The 19854-nt window shown below is 42.9% G+C and overlaps 1 protein-coding gene across 5 annotated transcripts in view; it reads right to left on the bottom strand.

Annotated features, from left to right (window-relative positions):
- The window catches only part of ANKFY1 (ankyrin repeat and FYVE domain containing 1), a 110644-nt gene extending 91271 nt beyond the window's left edge, over positions 1-19373 (bottom strand). For 2 of the 5 annotated variants that reach the window (XM_071210393.1, XM_071210391.1), the window contains exon 1: positions 19300-19373. Coding sequence is in view for 1 of the 5 variants with exons in the window: in XM_004476989.4 (XP_004477046.1) it covers positions 19300-19309 (10 nt within the window). In the remaining 4 variants the exon portion in view is untranslated. The remainder of the gene's footprint in view (positions 1-19299) is intronic. The other 3 variants (XM_004476989.4, XM_071210392.1, XM_023584210.3) reach the window with 3 other exon arrangements.
- Positions 19374-19854: the final 481 nt, after the last annotated feature.

Raw genomic sequence — 19854 nt, 5'->3', positions numbered from 1 at the left:
TTGCCATATAACCCACTCCCCACCCCATCATTTTTGTAAATTGTATTTTTTTGAAGATATATACATCACCAAAAATGTTGCCTTAAAAAAACACAAGAGGTTCCCGTATACCCCCCATGCCTCCACCCCACTTCTCCCACACCAACCTCCTCCTCCATCATTGTGGCACACTCACTGCACTCGGTGAACACATTTTGGAGCACTGCTGCACCACATAGATAATAGTTTATCCTGCAGTTCACCCTCTCCCCCAGTACATTCAGTAGGTTATGGCAGGATATATAAGGTCCAGCATCTGACCCTGGAATATCATTTAGGACAACTCAAAGTCCCCAAAATGCCCCCACATCACATCTCTTCTTCCCTCTCCCTGCCCTCGGCAACTACTGTGGCCACTTCCTCCACCTCAATGCTACAATTTCTTCTATTACTAGTCCCAATAGTTTTATAGTAGAATATCAGTAAGTCCACTCTAATCCATATTTTATTCCTCCATTCTGTGGACCCTGGGATGGTGATGTCCACTCCACCTCTATATCAAGAGGGGCTTAGATTTCATATGGATGAAGGATGCAATTCTTTTGCTTGCAGTTGTAGGCACTCTTGATTCCATGGTGTGGTGGTTGACCATCTTCACCTCCCTGTTAGCTTACCTGGGTAAGCCTAACGAACCAAAGAATAGGAGTCACCACTCTGCTGAGGCTCAGGGCCCAGCTGGCACATGGGCAGTCCAGAGATTCAAGTCGCCTTGAGTATACACCATCCCTAGCACCAACCACAGGTTCAGTAAAAGTGACAGAAGGGGCATGTATAGAAAGGTCACATCTGAGTCCAACTCCATCACACTCAGAAGCACAAATTCCAAAAGGGCCCTCTGACCTGGCACAGAACTCCAAATCCATGTGCCATGACCATATCCCCTGTGGGTCTCCGTAGCCTTCAGGAAAACCAGTACCTAGGGTTGTATCTACTTTGGCTTTTTCTGGGGTCCTGCTAGAGGTGTGCATTAAGTATGACCCCTCTGATGACCTCCCGACTCTTTTGAATACTCTGAGCCATATAAACTCATTTGTCTTCCAAGGCAGTCTTGACCAGGTCCTTGGCATCAACCTCAGTCTACATTCCAATGAGCCATAGATCTCTCTCTCTAGTACAGATCTTTCTCATTTACTTTATCTATCCATCTTCCCAACAGATGTTTTTCCCTAGTGGCTCACAAGGACCTCAGATTCACTATGCTCAAAACAAAACTTCAAGCAAATTTGCTCTTTCCTCCTATGGTCCCTATGCTATAGATGCCAGTATCCATCCCGGTAACCCCAACAAGAAATCTGAGAGTAATCTTAGATGTTTCCTGCTAACTCATATGGCCCAACCTTATCCCATCACTCAGCGAAAACTATTGACTTTCCCACTTAAATATGTCAGAGAATCTTTCTTATCTTCTGTACCACCATTCCTACTATGGATTTTTTAAAAAGATTCATTTATTTATTTATTTCTCTCCCCTTCCCCCCAACCCCGGTTGTCTGTTCTCTGTGTCTATTTGCTGTGTCTTCTTTGTCCGCTTCTATTGTTGTCAGCAGCACAGGAATCTGTTTCTTTTTGTTGCATCATCTTGTTGTGTCAGCTCTCCGTGTGTGTGGCACCACTCCCAGGCAGGCTGCACTTTCTTTCGCGCTGGGTGGCTCTCCTTACGGGGCACACTCCTTGCGCCCTTACGGGGCTCCCCTACGCAGGGGACACCCCTGCGTGGCAGGGCACTCCTTGTATGCATCAGCACTGTGCATGGGCCAGCTCCACACAGGTCAAGGAGGCCCAGGGTTTGAACCGCAGATGCCTCCTATGTGGTAGACGGACGCCCTAACCACTGGGCCAAGTCTGCTTCCCCCTACTATGGCTTTAATTCAGGCCTTCGTTCATCATATCTCATCTTCGTCTATCATAGGGTCTGATACACAGATGCTCACTAAATACAGAATAAACTTATTTGAACAAGTCCAATTTTGTAAAACAGGATTCTTTCCTCTCCTCAACTTTATCTCCCCCCACCCACAACCCATTAGTTGATTGTTTATAAACACAGATACTATAAACTATGTTGAAAACAACATAGTGAGTTAAAACTATAAAACTGGGAAGCAGATTTGGCTCAACTGATAGAGCACCTGCCTACCACCTGGGAGGTCCAGGGTTCGAATCCAGGGCCTCCTGACCCATGTGGTGAGCTGGCCCACGTGCAGTGCTGATGTGCACAAGGAGTGTTGTGCCACACACGGGTGTCCCCCACGTAGGGTAGCCCCACGTGCAAGGAATGCGTCCTGCAAGGAAAGCCACCCTGCACGAAAAAAGTGCAGGCTGCCCAGGAGTGGTGCTGCACACATGGAGAGCTCACACAGCAAGATGACACAACAAAAATAGACACAGGGAAGCGGACTCGGCCCAGTGGTTAGGGCATCCGTCTACCACATGGGAGGTCCGTGGTTCAAACTCCGGGCCTCCTTGACCCCTGTGAAGCAGGCCCATGCGCAGTGCTGATGCGTGCAAGGAGTGCCCTGCCACGTAGGGGTGTCCCCCGCGTAGGGGAGCCCCACACACAAGGAGTGCATCCCGTAAGGAGAGCTGCCCAGCGTGAAAGAAAAGTACAGCTTGCCCAAGAATGATGCCACACACACGGAGAGCTGACACAACAAGATGATGCAATAAAAAGAAACACAGATTCCCGTGCTGCTGACAACAACGGAAGCGGACAAAGAAGACGCAGCAAATAGACACAGAAAATAGACACAGAGAACAGACAACCAGGCTGGGGGTAGAGGGGAGAGAAATAAATAAATATTTTTAAAAAACCAAAACAACTAAAAACTCTTAGAAGAAGACACAGGAGAAAATCTTCAGGGATTCTTAGATTTGACACCAAAAGCACAAGCAACAAAAGAAAAAAATAGATTTTGTGTGATCTATTAACTTTAAAATATATATAATTTAAAAAATAGAAGAAAATTTAAAAAAATAAACTGGACTTCATCAAAATTTAAATCTTTGTGCAGTGATGGACATAATGAAGAAACTGTAAAGACAATCTATAGAATGGAAGGAAATATTTTTCAAATCATATGTGATAAGGGTTTAATATCCATAATATATAAAGAACTCCTACAACTCAACAAACAAAAATTTTAAAATGGACAGAAGACTTGAATTACATTTTTCCAAGGAAGATATACAAATGGCCAATAAGCATATGAAAAGATGTTCAACATCTTTGGTCACTGAGAAGATGCAAATCAAAACCACAATGAGATACAACTTTATATCCACTAGGATGGCTTTAATCAAAAACACAGACACACACACACAATCTAAAATGGTACAGTTGCTGTGGAAAACAGTTTGGCAGTTCCTAAAAAAGTTAAAATTGAACTATATCACCCAGCAATTCCACTCCTAGGTATATAAACCCAAGAGAAATTAAATATGTCCACACAGATTTGTGCACAAATGTCTATAGCAACATTATTCATAATAGCCAAAAGATGGAAACAACCCAAATATCCATCAACAGATGAACAGATAAACAATCTGTGGATATACATACAATGTCCATCACAGATGAATGGATAAAGTTTATGAATAATGACAGAATATTGTTCAGCTATGAAAAGGAATGAAGTATTGATATATGTTACGACTTGGATGAACTTTGAAAACATCATGCTAAGTGAAAGAAGTCAGACACAAAAGGCAACATATTACATGGTTCCTTTTTTGTTTTTTTATGATATATCCAGAATAGGTAAATACATAAAGACAGAAAGCAGGTGGAAGTTACAGGGGATGGGTACCAGATGTTTTTATGGGCTGATGAAAAGTTCTGAAACTAGAGAGAGATGGTGTTTACACAAGTTCATGAAGATACTATTAATAAATACTACTGAATTGTACACTTTAAAATGTTTAACTGTATATTATGTGAATTTCACCTAAACAAAAAATAATAATACAGGAAGGGTTAAACTAAGTGGCAAATGAGTTGGAAGTATTGTGCAACCATTAATCTTTCAAATAAATATGTAACCTTGAATATGGATATTCAAAAAACATATATCCTTGGAAAAAAAATCAAGCTGTGAAACTAAATATACTTCATAATTCCAATTTATACATGTTCACATATATGAAGAGTAAAAAGACAAATTAACAAAATATCAGTAGATCTCACTGAGTGGGAAGATTATGGGAGCTTTTTCTTCTTTGTATGTTTCTATAGATTCCAGGTATTATCTTCTTCAATCATTTAAAAATACAAAAATCATTCTTAGTTTGTGGACCATACAAAAACAAGCCATGCAAAGAAATACAAATGGCTAAAAAGCACAGGAAAGATGTTCAACATCACTAGCTATTAGGGAAATGCAAATCAAAACTACAATGAGATATCATCTTACACTCTTTAGACTAGCAGCTATTAAAAAAACAGAGGACTACAAGTGTTGAAAAGAATGTAGAGGAATGAGAACCCTCATCCATTGCTGGTGGAAATGTAGAACGAACGGTTCAGCCATTGTGGAGGACAGTTTGGGAGTTCCTCAAAAAACTAACTATAGATCTGCCATATGATCCAGAAATTCCACTGCTGGGTAAATACCCAGAAGAATTGAAAGCAAGGACACAAACAGGTATACGCACATCAATATTCACTGCAGCATTATTCACTATTGCCAAAGTTGGAATCAACCCAAATGCCCATCAAAAGATAAATGGATAAACAAAATGTGGTATATACTCACAATGCAATTATTACTCAGCTGTAAGAAGGAATACAGAACTAACACATGGGATAACATGGATGAATCTTGAGGAACTTATGTTGAGTGAAGCAAGCCAGGCACGAAGGACAAATATTAATGACCTTTCTGATATGCATTAAGCAAATTGAGCAGACTCAGAAAGCTAGAGTCTGGAAGAAAGGTTTACAGGAAATAGAAAGGGAGAAAAAAGTTGTGAGCCAATACCCATATGGGAGAAATCTATGACAAGGTGGAAGTGAGTAGTTGTGCAGTGAAGGGATATGACAGGGGTGTAGTGATACTATTAAGTTGGGGGATGCAAGCTTGACAGGGGAGTAGGGTGGGGAGGATGGGTTGGACTGTGCATGAACAGGGGGGAGGGTTGGGGAGGGAGCAGGTGAACACTGGGGACTGGTGGGTATATGGTTGAAACTACAACATTGGGAATGTTCTTCTGGCAATATGACAGGGGAGGGTTACTGGTTTAGAGTGTTGGATATGGGGCCATGAGGGGCAGGATGCCCCTGGGGCAGATTTCTAGGGAGCGAGTGTCCATCTTGTCATAGTGTGTTATATCAGTGGGTGGAGACCCACCTAATGAGAGGGGAGGTGTTGGACCTCATCCTTGGGAGTCCTACTATGTTCTCAAATATAGGGACTGGAGTCTCTTGAGAGCATAGGCAGTGCCAGTATGTCAGGCCCTCGATGTTGCAAGTAACTATGAATCTTGCTCTCCAAAGACTGAAGCTTGGTGGTTGCCACAGGTCCCAAAAGGAGGGGGAGGGAGGAATAGAATAGATGGAACATGGGGCATTTTGGGGGTGATGGAAGTGTTCTACATGAACTTGCAATGATGTATACAGACCACATTAAATTTCATCAAAATGTATAAAAGTGTATGGTCCAAAATGTAAATCATAATGTAAATCACTGACCATGGTTAGTAGCAATGTTTCAATAATTGTACCATCCCCATGTACATGGGTAAAAGCAATACAATGTACTAACATGTACAATGTTAGGGGAAAAGGGAAAAGCAGGAGGATGTTGGGTATATGGGAATCCCTATATTCTGTATATGATTTTTCTATAAACTAAAGCTTCTTTGAAGAGAAAATGGAAAGAATAAAAAAAGACAGTGGGTGGGGGAAGAAAATGTCAGAAAATGTCACTGTACATATAAGACAACAGATCTTACAGTGATGAAAGACATAATATCAAAAATTGTAATTTTATATTTTTAGTTATTTTTTATTAATCCAATTTAAAAAAATTTTTGTATTTGTTAATTTTAAAACTATCATTATTTCATTTTCTTATTTTTTTTTTTAAGATTGTTCATTTATTTCTCTCCCCTTCCCAGCCCTTCCCCTCCCCCCATTGTCTGCTCTCTGTCCATTCACTGTGTCTTCTTCTGTGTCTGCTTATATTCCTGTCAGCGGCACCAGGAATCTGTGTCTCTTTTTGTTGCGTCATCTTGCTGTGTCAGCTCTCCCTGTGTGTGGCGCCATTCCTGGGTAGGCTGCACTTTTTCCATGCCGGGCAGCTATCTTTATGGGGCACACTCCTTGGCCATGGGGCTCCCCTATGCAGGGGACACCCCTGCATGGCACAGCACTCCTTAAGCACATCAGCACTGCGCATGGGCCAGCTACCACATTGGTCAGGAGGCCCGGGCTTTGAACCTTGGACCTCCCATGTGGTAGGCAGACGCCCTATCTGTTGGGCCAAATCCACTTCCCTTCATTTTCTTATTAATTGTATTTGGTTATTTTGTTGGCTTCATTTTTAAAGAAGTTTTAGATTACAGAAGGATTACAACTGTGGCAGGGGAGGATCACTGGTGTGGAGTGTCAGTGACGGGAAATACATGGGAGAAGGTTCACCTGGGGCATACCTATAAGGCATATAAATGTGTTCAAGTGTTCATGGGATATAGTCACAGTGGGTGGAGAGTCACACAATAACTGAAAGAATTTTGATTTACCATCCTGGGGAGCTCTGTCACATTCTCTAAGGGAACAGCAAGAGTCCCCCAAGTACAGGGGGAGTGACTAGTGAAGGTAGGATGGACCGCTGACAGGTCCTTGATATTGATGACTGTACTTAAGAACCTTTACTTTTGAAATAGGAACTTTAGCCTAGTCTTACAGTGCGCTTAAGAGTTACCTCGAGAGCCTCCTTATTGCTCAAATGTGGCCTCTCTCTAAGCTGAACTCAGCATATAAATGCATCACCTCCCCCCCCCCCACTTGGGACAGGACTCCCACAGATAAGCCTCCCTGGCCCTGAGGGATTACTGCCAGAGCACCAACTACCAATGCAAATGGAAAAGGACCTTGACCAAAAGAGGGAAAGGGTAAAAACATAAATGGCAAAGAGACTTCAAAGTGAGTCGGGAGGTCATTCCAGAAGTTACACTTAATGCATGACTCAGCAGGATCTCACTGACTGCCAAAGTAAATACTGCCTCAAATAGTGGGGCTTCTGAAGGCTCTGGAGACATGAGACACTATAGGCAGGGCAGACAGCTCAAGAGTTTGGCACCTTGCCAGTGGGCCCCACTTGGGAATTTATGCTCCCCAGTGAGATATGGACTCAGTTGTGGATTCCCTACACATGGCTCTTCTGTCCCTTCTATTTGAACCAATAGTCATTACTAGAGTTGATAGGTTTATGTCCAAGAGATTTAAATCTTTGGCCTATCCACGTGCCAGCTGGACCCTAAATCTCAACAGAGTTGCAACACCTACTCTCCATTTCATTGGACTCACCCAGGACCATTAATAAGGAGATGATGATGGACAAAGACATCCCAAGGAACACAGAGAGCCTGCAATTGCAAGCAAGACAGTCCCATCCAACTGCCCCATGGGATCAAACAACCCCCTCTCAATTAGAGGTGGAGTGGGCACTACCATCCCAGAATCCTCAGGATTAGAGTATGAACGATGGAGTAGAGTAGACTTACTGGTATACTATTACAGACTTATTGTGATTCTGGCAATGAAAGAATTTTTATCATTGATGTGGAAGCAGTGGTCCCTGAAGGTTCTGAGAGGAGGGAGAGGGAAAAACAGGTGTAATATGGGGCATTTTCAGGGCTTGGGAATTGTCCTGAAAGACACTGCAATGGCAGATCAGACCATTATATATGTTGTCGTAATTTACAAAATTGTGTGGGAAAGAGTGTAAACTACAATGTAAACTATAATCCACCCTTAGTGGCAATGCTCCAAATGTATTCATCAATTATAACAAATGTACAACACTAATGAAAGATGTTGTTAATATGAGAAAATATAGGAGGGGTAGGGAGTGGAGTATATGAGAATTCCCTATATTTTTTTGTAACATTTATGTATGTAAAATATATCTTTTAAAAAAAAGTAAAAAAGTATAAAAACAAACAAAAACAAGCCACAGATTAAAGAGGGTAGCAGGCTGTAGTTTGCTGACCCCAATTAAGTGATTTTTAAAAAATTAGGTTATCAAAATGATGCCCAGAGCTGAATGAAAAGTGAAGAAAACAGATATCCCAAATGCCTAGAATTTTATCTCCTCTCTCCATCTGTGCCAGTAAAACAACTCTTGCATCTCTAAGACATCCTCCTTCTCTACCGCTCATCTCATTAACCATATAAGCAGGGTCACAGTAACCCATCACAGACAAACTTCTTTTCCATGTTGTTTTACTTTTGATTGCCTAGTCTAGCAAGCCCTTGGAGAAGGCTCCACCAATTTCTAAAGAGACTCCTCTTTGCTCACTGCTTCCTTCCTTACCTCCCTACCCTTTTGAAACACTGCTTTTACCCATACCACTCTACTGAAACTCTCAGCTACAGTGACAAAATCACCCACTTCAATTACCTTTTCCTCATCCTTCAAGTACCTCAACCTCTCTGCAGTGTCTGACTCTCAATCAGCCCATTCTTTTGGAAGCTCTTTTCTTTTCAGATACCTATACTCTGTACGCTAGTTTTCTTATTGTGAACCTTTTCTATAGATTCTTCCACCTCCCACTCTGACTATCCACTCTCTAAAAGGAAGCAGTACCCCAAGGTTCAGACCTAGAACTGAACTTTTTCTAAACTTTCAAGATAGACATTCAAAACACTGGAATAGCACAGAATCCAGACAGAGAAATAGACATACACATCTATAACCTGTATGTCTTTCCATTTACAAAAATTAACGTGAATCTAAATGTAAGGGTTAAAACTAAAAAAAAAAAAAAAATCTCTAGAAGAAAACGGGAAAAAAATCATAGTGACCTCAGATTAGGCAAAGATTTCTTAAACAGGACAAAAAAAACACACCACACCACAAATTACATGAGGAAAGTGGGTAAGTTGGAGATCTTACCAAATTTTCAATTTTGTTTATCAAAAGACATGAGAAAATGAAAAGACAACCCTCAGAATAGGAGTAAATATTTGCAAACCATATCAACCAAGAATTCACATGTATCCTTGTAAGAGGGAAGCAGAGGCCATAGGAAGACAGAGCAGGGAGAGGTTTGAAGATGCTGGCCCTGAAGACTGGAATGACGTGGCCATGAGCCAAGGAATGCCGGCAGCCACCAGAAACCAGAAGAGGCAAGTATCAGATTCTTTCCTGGAGCCTCCGGAGAGAGCATGGCCCTGTTAACTCCTTGATTTAGGCATGGTGATCTCAGACTTCTGATCTCCAGAACAATGACAGAATAAATTTCTATTGTTTTAAGCCACCCAGTTTGTGGTAATTTGTTACAACCACCTCAGGAAATGAATACACCTACTCTTACAAACAAAAAAATTCTGTATAGTGTCTTTGTAATAACCTCTTGCTGAATTAATGTCAACAACATAGGTTTATGCAGTAAAATAAGTTTCCTGTAATATTTTGCAATAAAAGAGAAAGGGGAAATTGATACTTTTGAATGTCTCCTAAGGTAGTTAAGTTCTTCACATTTGTTACCTCAAATTCTAACCAGCATATTAAAAGGAGCATACCACTTAGATGAAACTCACTTAAATACAGTGGCTTGCCTAACATCACACCAATTAGCAGGAGACAGAATCAAGATTTAAGGCATTAAACTAAATCCCATGCTCATCCCATTTTACCATGCTGCCTGATTTCAGCCCCAATATCTAGACATGAAAGATGTATTACTAGTTTAATTCATTTATTCAGGAATTAAATGTGTTCTTGACATTTCCCCACCTTAAATGTAATTTTTATTCCCTCTGTCTGCCCTAATTCTAACTTACACTGTATTCATTAGGTCTTCTTTGTTTAACAAAACCCTTATATTTCCTTCTAATACACTTTCTTTTTTTAAAGATTTATTTATTTCTTGTTCCCCCTCACTGTTAGTGCACGCTGTCTGCTCTCTTGTGTCTGTTCACTGGGTACTCTGTCTCCTTGTCTTCTTTTAGGAAGCACCAGAAACCGAACCTGGGAACTCACACGTGGGAGGGAGGTGACTAATAGCTTGAGCCACATCCACTCCCTGCTTGTTCAGTCTCTCGTTGTATCTCCTCATTGTGTCTCATTGTGTCAGACTGTTGTGCCAACCCACCATGTCAGCTTGCTGTCATGCTTGTCTTCGTTAGGAGACACAGGAAACCGAACCCAGGACCTCCCATGTGGTAGGCAGGTGCCCAACTGCTTGAGCCACATCCACTCCCTGCCCCCTGTTGTCTGCTTTCTGTGTCCATTCACTGTGTTTTTCTGTGTCTGCTTGTATTCTCATTAGGCAGCTCCAGGAACCGATCCTGGAACATTCCAGAATAGGAGAAAGGTGACCATTCTCTTGCGCCACCTCAGCTCCCTGATCTGCTGCTGTCTCTTACTCTCTTTACTCTGTGTCTCTTTATGTTGAGTCATCTTGCTGCGCCAGCTCTCCACGCAGGCCAGCTTTCTTGCGTGGGGCATCATTCCTGCACGGGGCAGTACTCCCGCACAGGCCATCACTCATGTGGGCCAGCTTGCCTTCACCAAGAGGCCCTGGGCACTGAACCCTAGACCTTCTATATGGTAGACAGGAACCCAATTGCTTGAGCCATATCTGCTTCCTGCCAACACACTTTCATAGTTCTTACATTTTGAGCCACAATTTTAGCAGTGAGTTAGTGTTTTCTGTGTAATTCTTTTTTTTTTTTCCAAGTATTTATTTATTTCCCCCCCTTCCCCCCTCATTGTCTGCTCTGTTGTATCCATTCACTGTGTGTTCTTCTGTGTCCACTTGCATTCTTGGCGACACCCGGAAACCGTGTCTCTTTTTGTTGCATCATCTTGCTGCTTCAGCTCTCGGTGTGTGCGGCGCCACTCCTGGGCGGACTGCGCTTTTTTCATGTAGGGTAGCTCTCCTTGAGGGGTGCACTCCTTGCACGTGGGGCTCTCCTGTGCAGGGTACACCCCTGTGTGGCATGGCACTCCTTGCGCTCAGCAGCACTGCTTGTGGGTCAGGTCATTACACCGGCCAGGAGGCCCTGGGTTTGAATCCTGACTCTCCTCTATGGTAGGCGGATGCTCTATCAGTTGAGCCACATCCAGTTCCCTGTATAATTCTTTAATGACTAAATAACTTTAACCCTACTCTGCTTTAACCATGTCTATTAGGTGAAAGAGAAATGATTTTTATTAAGGCTGTGATAACATCTTATTCTGAGAACTACAAGAATAATTTTTTGTTCCAGGCAAGTATTCAGTAGGGTCTTCCACATATAATATTTCATTAAAATATCACCTTCCCAGAAATACTATCTTCCTTGTTGGCATCAGAGTGAAAAAGCTCCAGAATGGTGATGAATTAGTACCACTACTACTTTTCTAAACATGAAGGTGGAATTTTTCTTTCATGGGGTTACTGAATATTCATCAATCAGGGGTTCTAAATACAGGAAATTTGTTCAGTGGAGAATAAAAAAATCAGTAGATACATTTACTGTTGAAAACTTAAATCCATACCATACCCTAACAAAAAGGGACAGGGAGGAGGAGAGAAGAGAGCAATGCCATCTGCAAAAGAGAGCAAAGGAAAAAGGAGTCATAGGTATCCTGCTAGTCTACACCCTTCTTGCTCTACCTGAATAAAAGCTCTGATATTATTAAAAGTATGATGGTATTTTATATTTTGACCTGTGTCCTTTTTAAAATCTAGCAATTAATCAATCCCAATGATGTACTGCGTTAATAATGAGGGGGTGCATGAAAAAAGCATGCCAAATAAATGCCAGGGACCACAGTTAGTGATAATATTCAAATGATATTATCTCATAATCTGTAACAAATGTTCCACCAGAGTATAGTGTGTTGGTGAAGGGGTGTTGTATGGGAATTCTACATGTGCATGATTGTTTTGTAAGTTCACAAGTTCTGTAACAAAAATATATATTTTTAAAAAACTAGCAATTACATTTTTTAAAAATCTAGCAGTGTTACTGCCAAAACTTGAATGCTTTGACAAAGTCTCAAAGTCATTATTTAACCAAGGATTTTTTTTTTAATCCTTTTACTCCGGTCACAGATAAAACTTACTCCCAGGACTTCTCAGGTGGGAAAAAATTACCTTAGCTTTTATATTTTACATATATCATATTCATTTTTGAAAGTTAATCAGTAAAACTCGCATTTTATTCAACACGACTCAGTCTGAAAAAATGTTTTGTGGGATGTATTGATCTTCACTGAAGCTGGGTAATGCATAAATAGGGATTTTTAAAGCTCTCCCAGAGATTCTAATGTGCAGGACTCTCAGGGTTGGGAATCACTAGTCTGAACTAATGGAATGAGAACAGAGAGGAAAGAACAGATGTAGGAGCTTTACAGAATCCACAGGATTTGGAGACTGACCACAGTGTTAGGTTCTAGGTTTACTGGCTCTACGGTCTGGCTGGCTGGTGGTGCCACTACCATCAGTACAGAAGAATAAGTAAGCTATAAAGTACAATACGCATGCTTTTGTGACAACCTTTGCCTTCCCCTCTCTGTTCTATAAATTCCATGAAGGCTGACATTGTGTTTTGCTCACTCTGCCATCCCTAGCATAGTAGTGTGTACCTAACAGAAATGAAATACATTTTCCCTGAATGTAATCCAACTCTGGTAAGTCTTGCCTGCCTGTGTCTTAAAATACAGGGGGAGTGACTTATACATCTTTCAAAACTTCACCCTGTAAATCACTGACCATAGGGCTGGTTTCATAGGAGGTGCTCAACAAATATATGCTAACTAGCTATTTTTACCCCAAAGTCCTGTCTGACTGGGAACACTTCACACTGTTTACTAGACATAACCACCTAAAAGTACCTCAGGTATGGCAGAGTATGTCCCAAATTGAGGTCCAGATATTTGTTCTCAAATCTATTACTCTTCTTGCTGTAAAAGCTCAGACATTATCCCATTCATCCAGTCCTAGAACCCACGAGTCATCTTTGATATTTCTCTCATCAACATCAAAAGAAACTTCAAAAGTAACTCCTATTGTCTTTCTAACATCAGTCTCCACCAGTCACAATGCCTCTTACCAAACAACTCATTATCAATTGATCCAGCCTCCTCTCTGGCCTCTCTTCTTCCCAAATCCGTCCTCTACATTGCAGTCATTTCAACACGCCTCAGACAATTCTAGTTGTCACTACCCTGGCTGACAGCTTTTAGTAGCTACCTGTGGCCCAGAGAATAAAATTCAAATACTTAGCCTGGCATTTAATCTGGACCTTAACATACTTTTCCACCCTCAGAGCCTACAATTCATTCCATCTTTTCCCACTCCCATCTCAAGTCCAAAAGAGGCCTATTTTTCAAAGCCCAGTTCAAATACTATATCTTACAGCAAAGGCCTTCCCTGACCACCCCAAACACACCTCCTACTACTTTCCCTTAAAATTTTTTTTGTTTTTTAAAATCCCTTCCTGGGAAATAGATGTGGCTCAACCAATTGGGCTCCCGGCTACCAAAGAGGAGGTCCAGGGTTCAATGTCTAGAGCCTCCTGGTGAGGGCAAGCTGGCCCACGTGGTGAGCTGACCCACGCAGAGTGCCAGCCCATGCTGGAAGGCCACCCTGCACAGGAGTGCCCCCCTGCATGGGAATGCTGCCCAGTGCAGGAAAGCCGCCCTGCACAGGAGTGCTGGCCAACACAGAGAGCTAGCTCAGCAAGATGATGCAACAAGAGACACAGAGGAGAGAAAATAAGAAGACATAGCAGAGAAGGGAGCTAAGGTGGTACAAGAGAGTAACTGCCCCTCCCCCACTCCGGAAGGCCCTAGGATCAGTTCCCGGAGCCGCCTAATGAGAATACAAGCAGACATAGAAGAACACACAGCGAAAGGACACAGAGAACAGACACTGGGGGGAAAAGGGAGAGGGGCAGGAGAAATAAATCTTAAAAAAAAAAAAAAATCCCTTCCTATTCTAAAGTTTCAAAGCAACTCCTGAGCATTTTTCACTGTTCACTTTTTTTTTTTTTTTTTTTAAGTTAGGGCAGTAAAAAGATTTTGGGAAATGGGGGAAAGAACAGAGCTTGCTGAGAAATGAGACAGAAATACACACCAAGATTTGGTGTGGGCTCCTCTAGGTAGAGAGCGCACTTCACTATTCATCTTACAGTAGTTCTCACACACGTGTTTTGTCTCCCCTTCTAGACTGTGAAGTTTCCTGTGAATAATCATCTAGGTCTGGCTATTCTTAATAACCACTCACTCCTGCTCCGTGCATCCCCACTCCATACTCATCCCAGTCTCCTTCTTACAATGCCTTATTAGTAGGGAAGTTTAATAAATACAGTAGGCCCTTGGCCTACTCAGACTCAACAAGAGAATCTGATGGTCTATGGTACACACCAATTTTTCATTTTGTTGGGCATGATTGTAAATTCCAATAATGCCTCAACTACAGCAAGTCATCCTGCCAGATCTCAGCACCATTCAGTAGCTCAGCTCTGACACATCCACAGTTCCACAGTGAAACTGCTTTTCTTTGTGAAAACATTCCCAAGGAGAGAGCTATCAGCTACTGCTGGTGACAGAAGTGAAAGAAAGAAAAGGAAGAAAAAAGAAAGGATTTGCAAAGAAAGGTACAGTGCTTTGAGAAGTTGCCAGATTACCCGTAATTAACAATAGCTGGGACATTTGTTGAATGAGTGAAATGAAAGATAAGTTTCAAAACTAGAAAAAGAACAAAGTTTCTTCTCTCCATATTTCTACCAATCCATACTGATAAGCATTTTATGGAATAGTGCTGTCCAACAGCACTTTCAGTGATGATGATGAAAGTGTTCTATCAATGTGCACTGTCCAGGAAGGGAGCCACTAGCCACATGGCTATGGAGTACTTGAAATGGGGCTGGTGTGACTAAGGAAATGAATTTTTTATTTGATTTGATTTTAATTAAATTAAAATAGCCATATGTGGTCAGTGGTTACTGTATCGGTCAGAGAAGGTCCAGAATATAGAAGAAAGTCTTTGCCTTGTCACATTGACCACCACAACACTGTAAACTTTTCTGGATTATTTCAAAACAGATTAACTGTTGTCAAAAGCATTTTGCTGGGAAACAGACTTGGCCCAGTGGTTAGGGCGTCCGTCTACCACATGGGAGGTCCACGGTTCAAACCCCGGGCCTCCTTGACCTGTGTGGAGCTGGCCTATGCGCAGTGCTGATGCGCGCAAGGAGTGCCCTGCCATGCAGGGGTGTCCCCACATAGGGGAGCCCCACGCGCAGGGGTGTCCCCACATAGGGGAGCCCCACACACAAGGAGTGCGCCCGTAAGGAGAGCTGCCCAGCACGAAAGAAAGTGCAGCCTGCCCAGGAATGGCGCCGCCCACACTTCCGTGCGGCTGACGGAAACAAGACACAGCAAAGAGACACAGAGAACAGACAACCAGGGGAGGGGGGGAATTAAATAAATAAATAAATCTTTTAAAAAAAAGGTATTTTGCTGACCAAATATCAGTAAGCTAATAAAAGTCCAAGGTGAATTTATATTTTTTCCCAATTTCCACCTTTATTCTACCGTGGAAGAGAAGAGGAAAGTAGCATAAGAGGGGACTAAAGGAAAGACTGCATGGAAGAGTCAAAATATCAGGTTCTAAACCAAGCATTCTTTTTGCACTATTTCTTTTGATCCTCACAGATACCTGTGAGATAGAGATTATCCTCCTTTCAGAGTAGAAGAAACTAAGGCTGAGAGTTCAGCCTCCTTTGAATCACAGTTTATAAATTAGGATTCAAATCCATTTCTCACTGCAGACTCTGAGCTCTTAAGCATTACACTTTAACTGCTAAGACTAATGAGCAACATCAAAATAGGTAAGGTAGCTCCCAAAAGACAGGTTATTCAGAGCACAATAAAAGCTGGATCCATGCATGGCTTACCTGACAAGAGATTAAGGATGGACCCAGGCAACCTTCCTTGATGTCTCCCTAGTAAATGAGGCTCAATAAACTCATCCATTCCTTCAACTATAAGCATAATTCTGATTCTAAGCTGGGGGAACACAGCAAGAAACCAAACAGAAAAAAATCCCTGCCCTCATGGGGTTTACATTCCAGTGAGGGAATAGGAAAAAAAAATTAGGGAAGATCTCTCATGAGATGACAATTGAACAGACACCTGAATGAATAAAAGTTGGTCAATCCCATGGAGAAATGGGTAAGACTGTTTGTTCCAGGCCAAGGGAACGCAAGGACAAAGATGTAAAGGTAGAAGCATGTTAGGCATGTACAAAGAGAGGTAAGGAAGTTAGTGTGGTAGGAGCCCAGCAAACAAGAATTAGGAAATAAGGTCACAGAGTTAACTATGGGCCAGACCAAGGGAGTGGAAGAGAAGATCTGATTTATGTTTCAAAGGGTACATGGAAAACTGTGGAAATAGGTTGTAGGAAGGCAAAATCAAGAGGGGAAAAAAGGCAGATCACATGGATTTCTGAAGGAGTTTACTCGAGTGACCAAGGAAGCTTAGATTAGGAGGATAGCCACAGAGACAATAGGTCAAACCAAAAACCCTGGATGGATGTAAGGGAAGAAATTATGTATACTCTGTCTCTCAAGGTTCTGTTTACCATTCCTAGTACTCACACATCAACCAACCACCAATGTCAGGGAAGGTCCCATAGAATGTGCTTACAAATCCCAATTATTATATGACAGACATTTTTACTTTTTGTTTATATTTAAATGAGTATCTCAGAACGTGTTACTGCTTTGACAATTCTGACTAAACAAGCAGTATTAAGTAACACCATTGCAACACATTTTCTAGCTAATCTTTCCTTCCTTGACATATCAAGCACCTTAAATTTAATGAGCTAACTGGCCCAGAATACCTTCCTCAATTCTTCGAATCAAACTACATAACATTGTTTCCAATAAGCTTAAATGAAAGCACAAACTGGGATACAAAAAAGCTAAAAGAAAGAAAAACTTAAAATCAGAGAACCTCATGACCATGCTTACCTATCCTCATTCAGCAATTTAATCCTGAAAGAATGTTTTGCTAGTTTAAGGTGCATACACCAGGGAAGTGGATGTGGCAAGTGACTAAGCTCCCAACTACTACATGGGAGGTTCAGAGTTCAGTTCCCATGCCTCCTGGAGAAGACAAGCAAGTTGATGCAACAAGGAGATGCAAAGAGGGAAGACACAACAAAGCAGGGAACTAAAGTGGCTCAAGTAATTGAGTGCCTCTCTCCCGAATGGAAGGTCCCAAGATTAGTTCCCAGTGCCTCCTAAAGAAAACAGGCAGACACAGAGAGTATACAGCAAATGGACACAGAGAGCAGACAAAAAGCACAAATAACAAGGGGGGAAGAATAAATAATTATTAAAAAAAAAAAAAAGGTGCATATTCCATTGGCTAGATGTAGATGTACACCGAGGTCACCCTACCACATAGCCTAAGGCACTTGCAGGAAAATAATCAGTGTGCTGACCTCAACCAGCAGGAGCGCCTCTTGGCTGGAACCTGACTGCAAAGTACAGTAGATGCACAGGAAAACTGCTGAATGAAAAACCAACTGCTACCCACAATTTCAACCTTGCCTGGCACTGCATTCCCCTGAAACACTCAACTTCCCTTCTTAATGTAAAAAAGTTGGACTACCCATTACCTCACAAAAGACCTTCCAAAACCTTTCTACCCCACCTCACTGCTAAGCAACAAATTCAATTTCGTTGGCTGCCTGCTGGGTAAAACAGCACTCTGATTCATCTCAAAACTAACTTCATGGGATGTTTTATCTTTCTTTCTGTTCCCTTTCTTCCTCCTCTACTTTCATACAATTAATATTCATCTGATGTTTCCCTCTCTGGGTCTCTGTAGGGGATGTAAGTAGTAGAATGCAAAGACAAAAAGTAGGTGTATGTCCCAGCTAGCTCTACAACTTTGACCTCAATTTCTTAGTCTACAAAGGATAAGCAACACACATGCCAGGACTTCTTCACAAGATAGTTCTGATAGTTAATCCAAGAGAGAAAAGCCTGCACACTGCCACATGCTGTCCAAATCTAAGATCCAAGTAAAAATGGGTTCAGTCAAGCTTAGCTTGTAACCAAGAGGGCAGGTTACAGAAAATCACACTGTAGTCACAAAATGAACACTAAGTCAAACAAGGAGTACTTTCCTCCAATATTGCAGTGAATAGGAGAAGTACAATGGCCAGATCCAACGATGTCACTGTTTGGTCCTGGGCAAGTAGTTGTCATCTCTGGGCCTTGCTTGTTTCTCCCACCTGGACACAATGAGGCTTTGACAATGCAGAATTCTAATGCTACCTTAAGGGAGGCAGAATCTGAGAGACGAAATTGCCTTCACTTGCAGTGTCATAATGAGCATCAGAGAAGAAGGTAAGGACTGGCCTGAGGGAAAAGCGCAGACGTCTGGCTTTAGCCCACCTCTTAGAAGCAGTGTGACCTTGGCCAACTGCCTCACCAAACAAACCCCTCCTCGCGTCCCCATCTCAACACCCGGGGAAAGAATAGCCTGAATGCGGGGGCAGTTGCAGGGGGGGGAGAAAGGGTCCATAGGCCACAGCCAGGGTTCATTTGGCGCGCTGGCCAGTAAGAGCCCTGGCTCCCGAACCCCTCACCCTGAGGAAAGACCAAGCGCAGCACAGGGATGCACCCCTTCCGGATGCGGGACGTGCCAGGACAGCAGTTTCGATTTCCTAAGACGGGTTACTTCCCCCGCCGTCCCAGCATCACCGATAATCAAAGGAGCCTCTCCTGCAGTCCTCGGGAGCCCCGCGGCTGCACTCAGACCCGGCACGGGATCTTCCAACACCTGCTCTACAGCCAGCCGCGGTCCCGTGGGGTCCGGGACAGCGGGAGGGGCGTTGCCATAGGAACAGAGCTCAAGACCCCGGCCCGTGGAGCCCGAGAGAGGCTAGAAAGGAAGGCTCGCGAGACCCGCTGTGCCCCCATGCGACCACGCCGGGTCGTTCCCTCCCAAGGCCGCTTCGTCCAGCCAGCAGCGCCCCCACCCCGCTGCACCTTCCCGGTCGGCTCCAGGAAAACCTTACCTTCCGCCATGTCGGGCCCGGCCCTAACTGCAGGCTCGCGAGAAGTGCGCCGCTCAAGAGGGGCGGCGCGTAACGGAGGCACCAAATCTCGCGAGAAACATGGGGAGAGCGGCAAAGGGAGAAATCTAGACTAGGAAAGAGGGGTGTATGGAAGTGGACGGGAAGGCTGGACACATGGCGAAGAGGAGAACCTTGTTTCTCTTTACCTGATACTTTCTGGGTCTGAGATTTATCAAGCGCTGACTGAGCTCTGTCATATCGCTCGCCCTAGGCAGGGCACCGGAAAGGATGGACACAGCGAAATGTCGACTACGCTTTGGAAGTCTTTGCCCGTGAAAGGGTGGAGGGACGGGTTTTGTCTCAGGTTTGTTTGTAAATCACCAACAGCACCAGCCGAGATATATAACAGATGCTTAGAATGTTTGAGGTGTTAACACTGTTACCACTGTGAGCAAAAATTGGAATCCAAGAGAACTGAGTTCAGGATTGGCTCAGCAACTGACTTACTGTGTTGATCCCTGCTCCCTTTATCCTGCAGGTCAGATTCTCCCATCA

The sequence above is a fragment of the Dasypus novemcinctus genome, chromosome 21, assembly GCF_030445035.2.
Source record: "Dasypus novemcinctus isolate mDasNov1 chromosome 21, mDasNov1.1.hap2, whole genome shotgun sequence".
In the NCBI taxonomy this organism is placed as follows: domain Eukaryota; kingdom Metazoa; phylum Chordata; class Mammalia; order Cingulata; family Dasypodidae; genus Dasypus; species Dasypus novemcinctus.
This window is presented reverse-complemented; position numbering and strand designations above follow the sequence as displayed.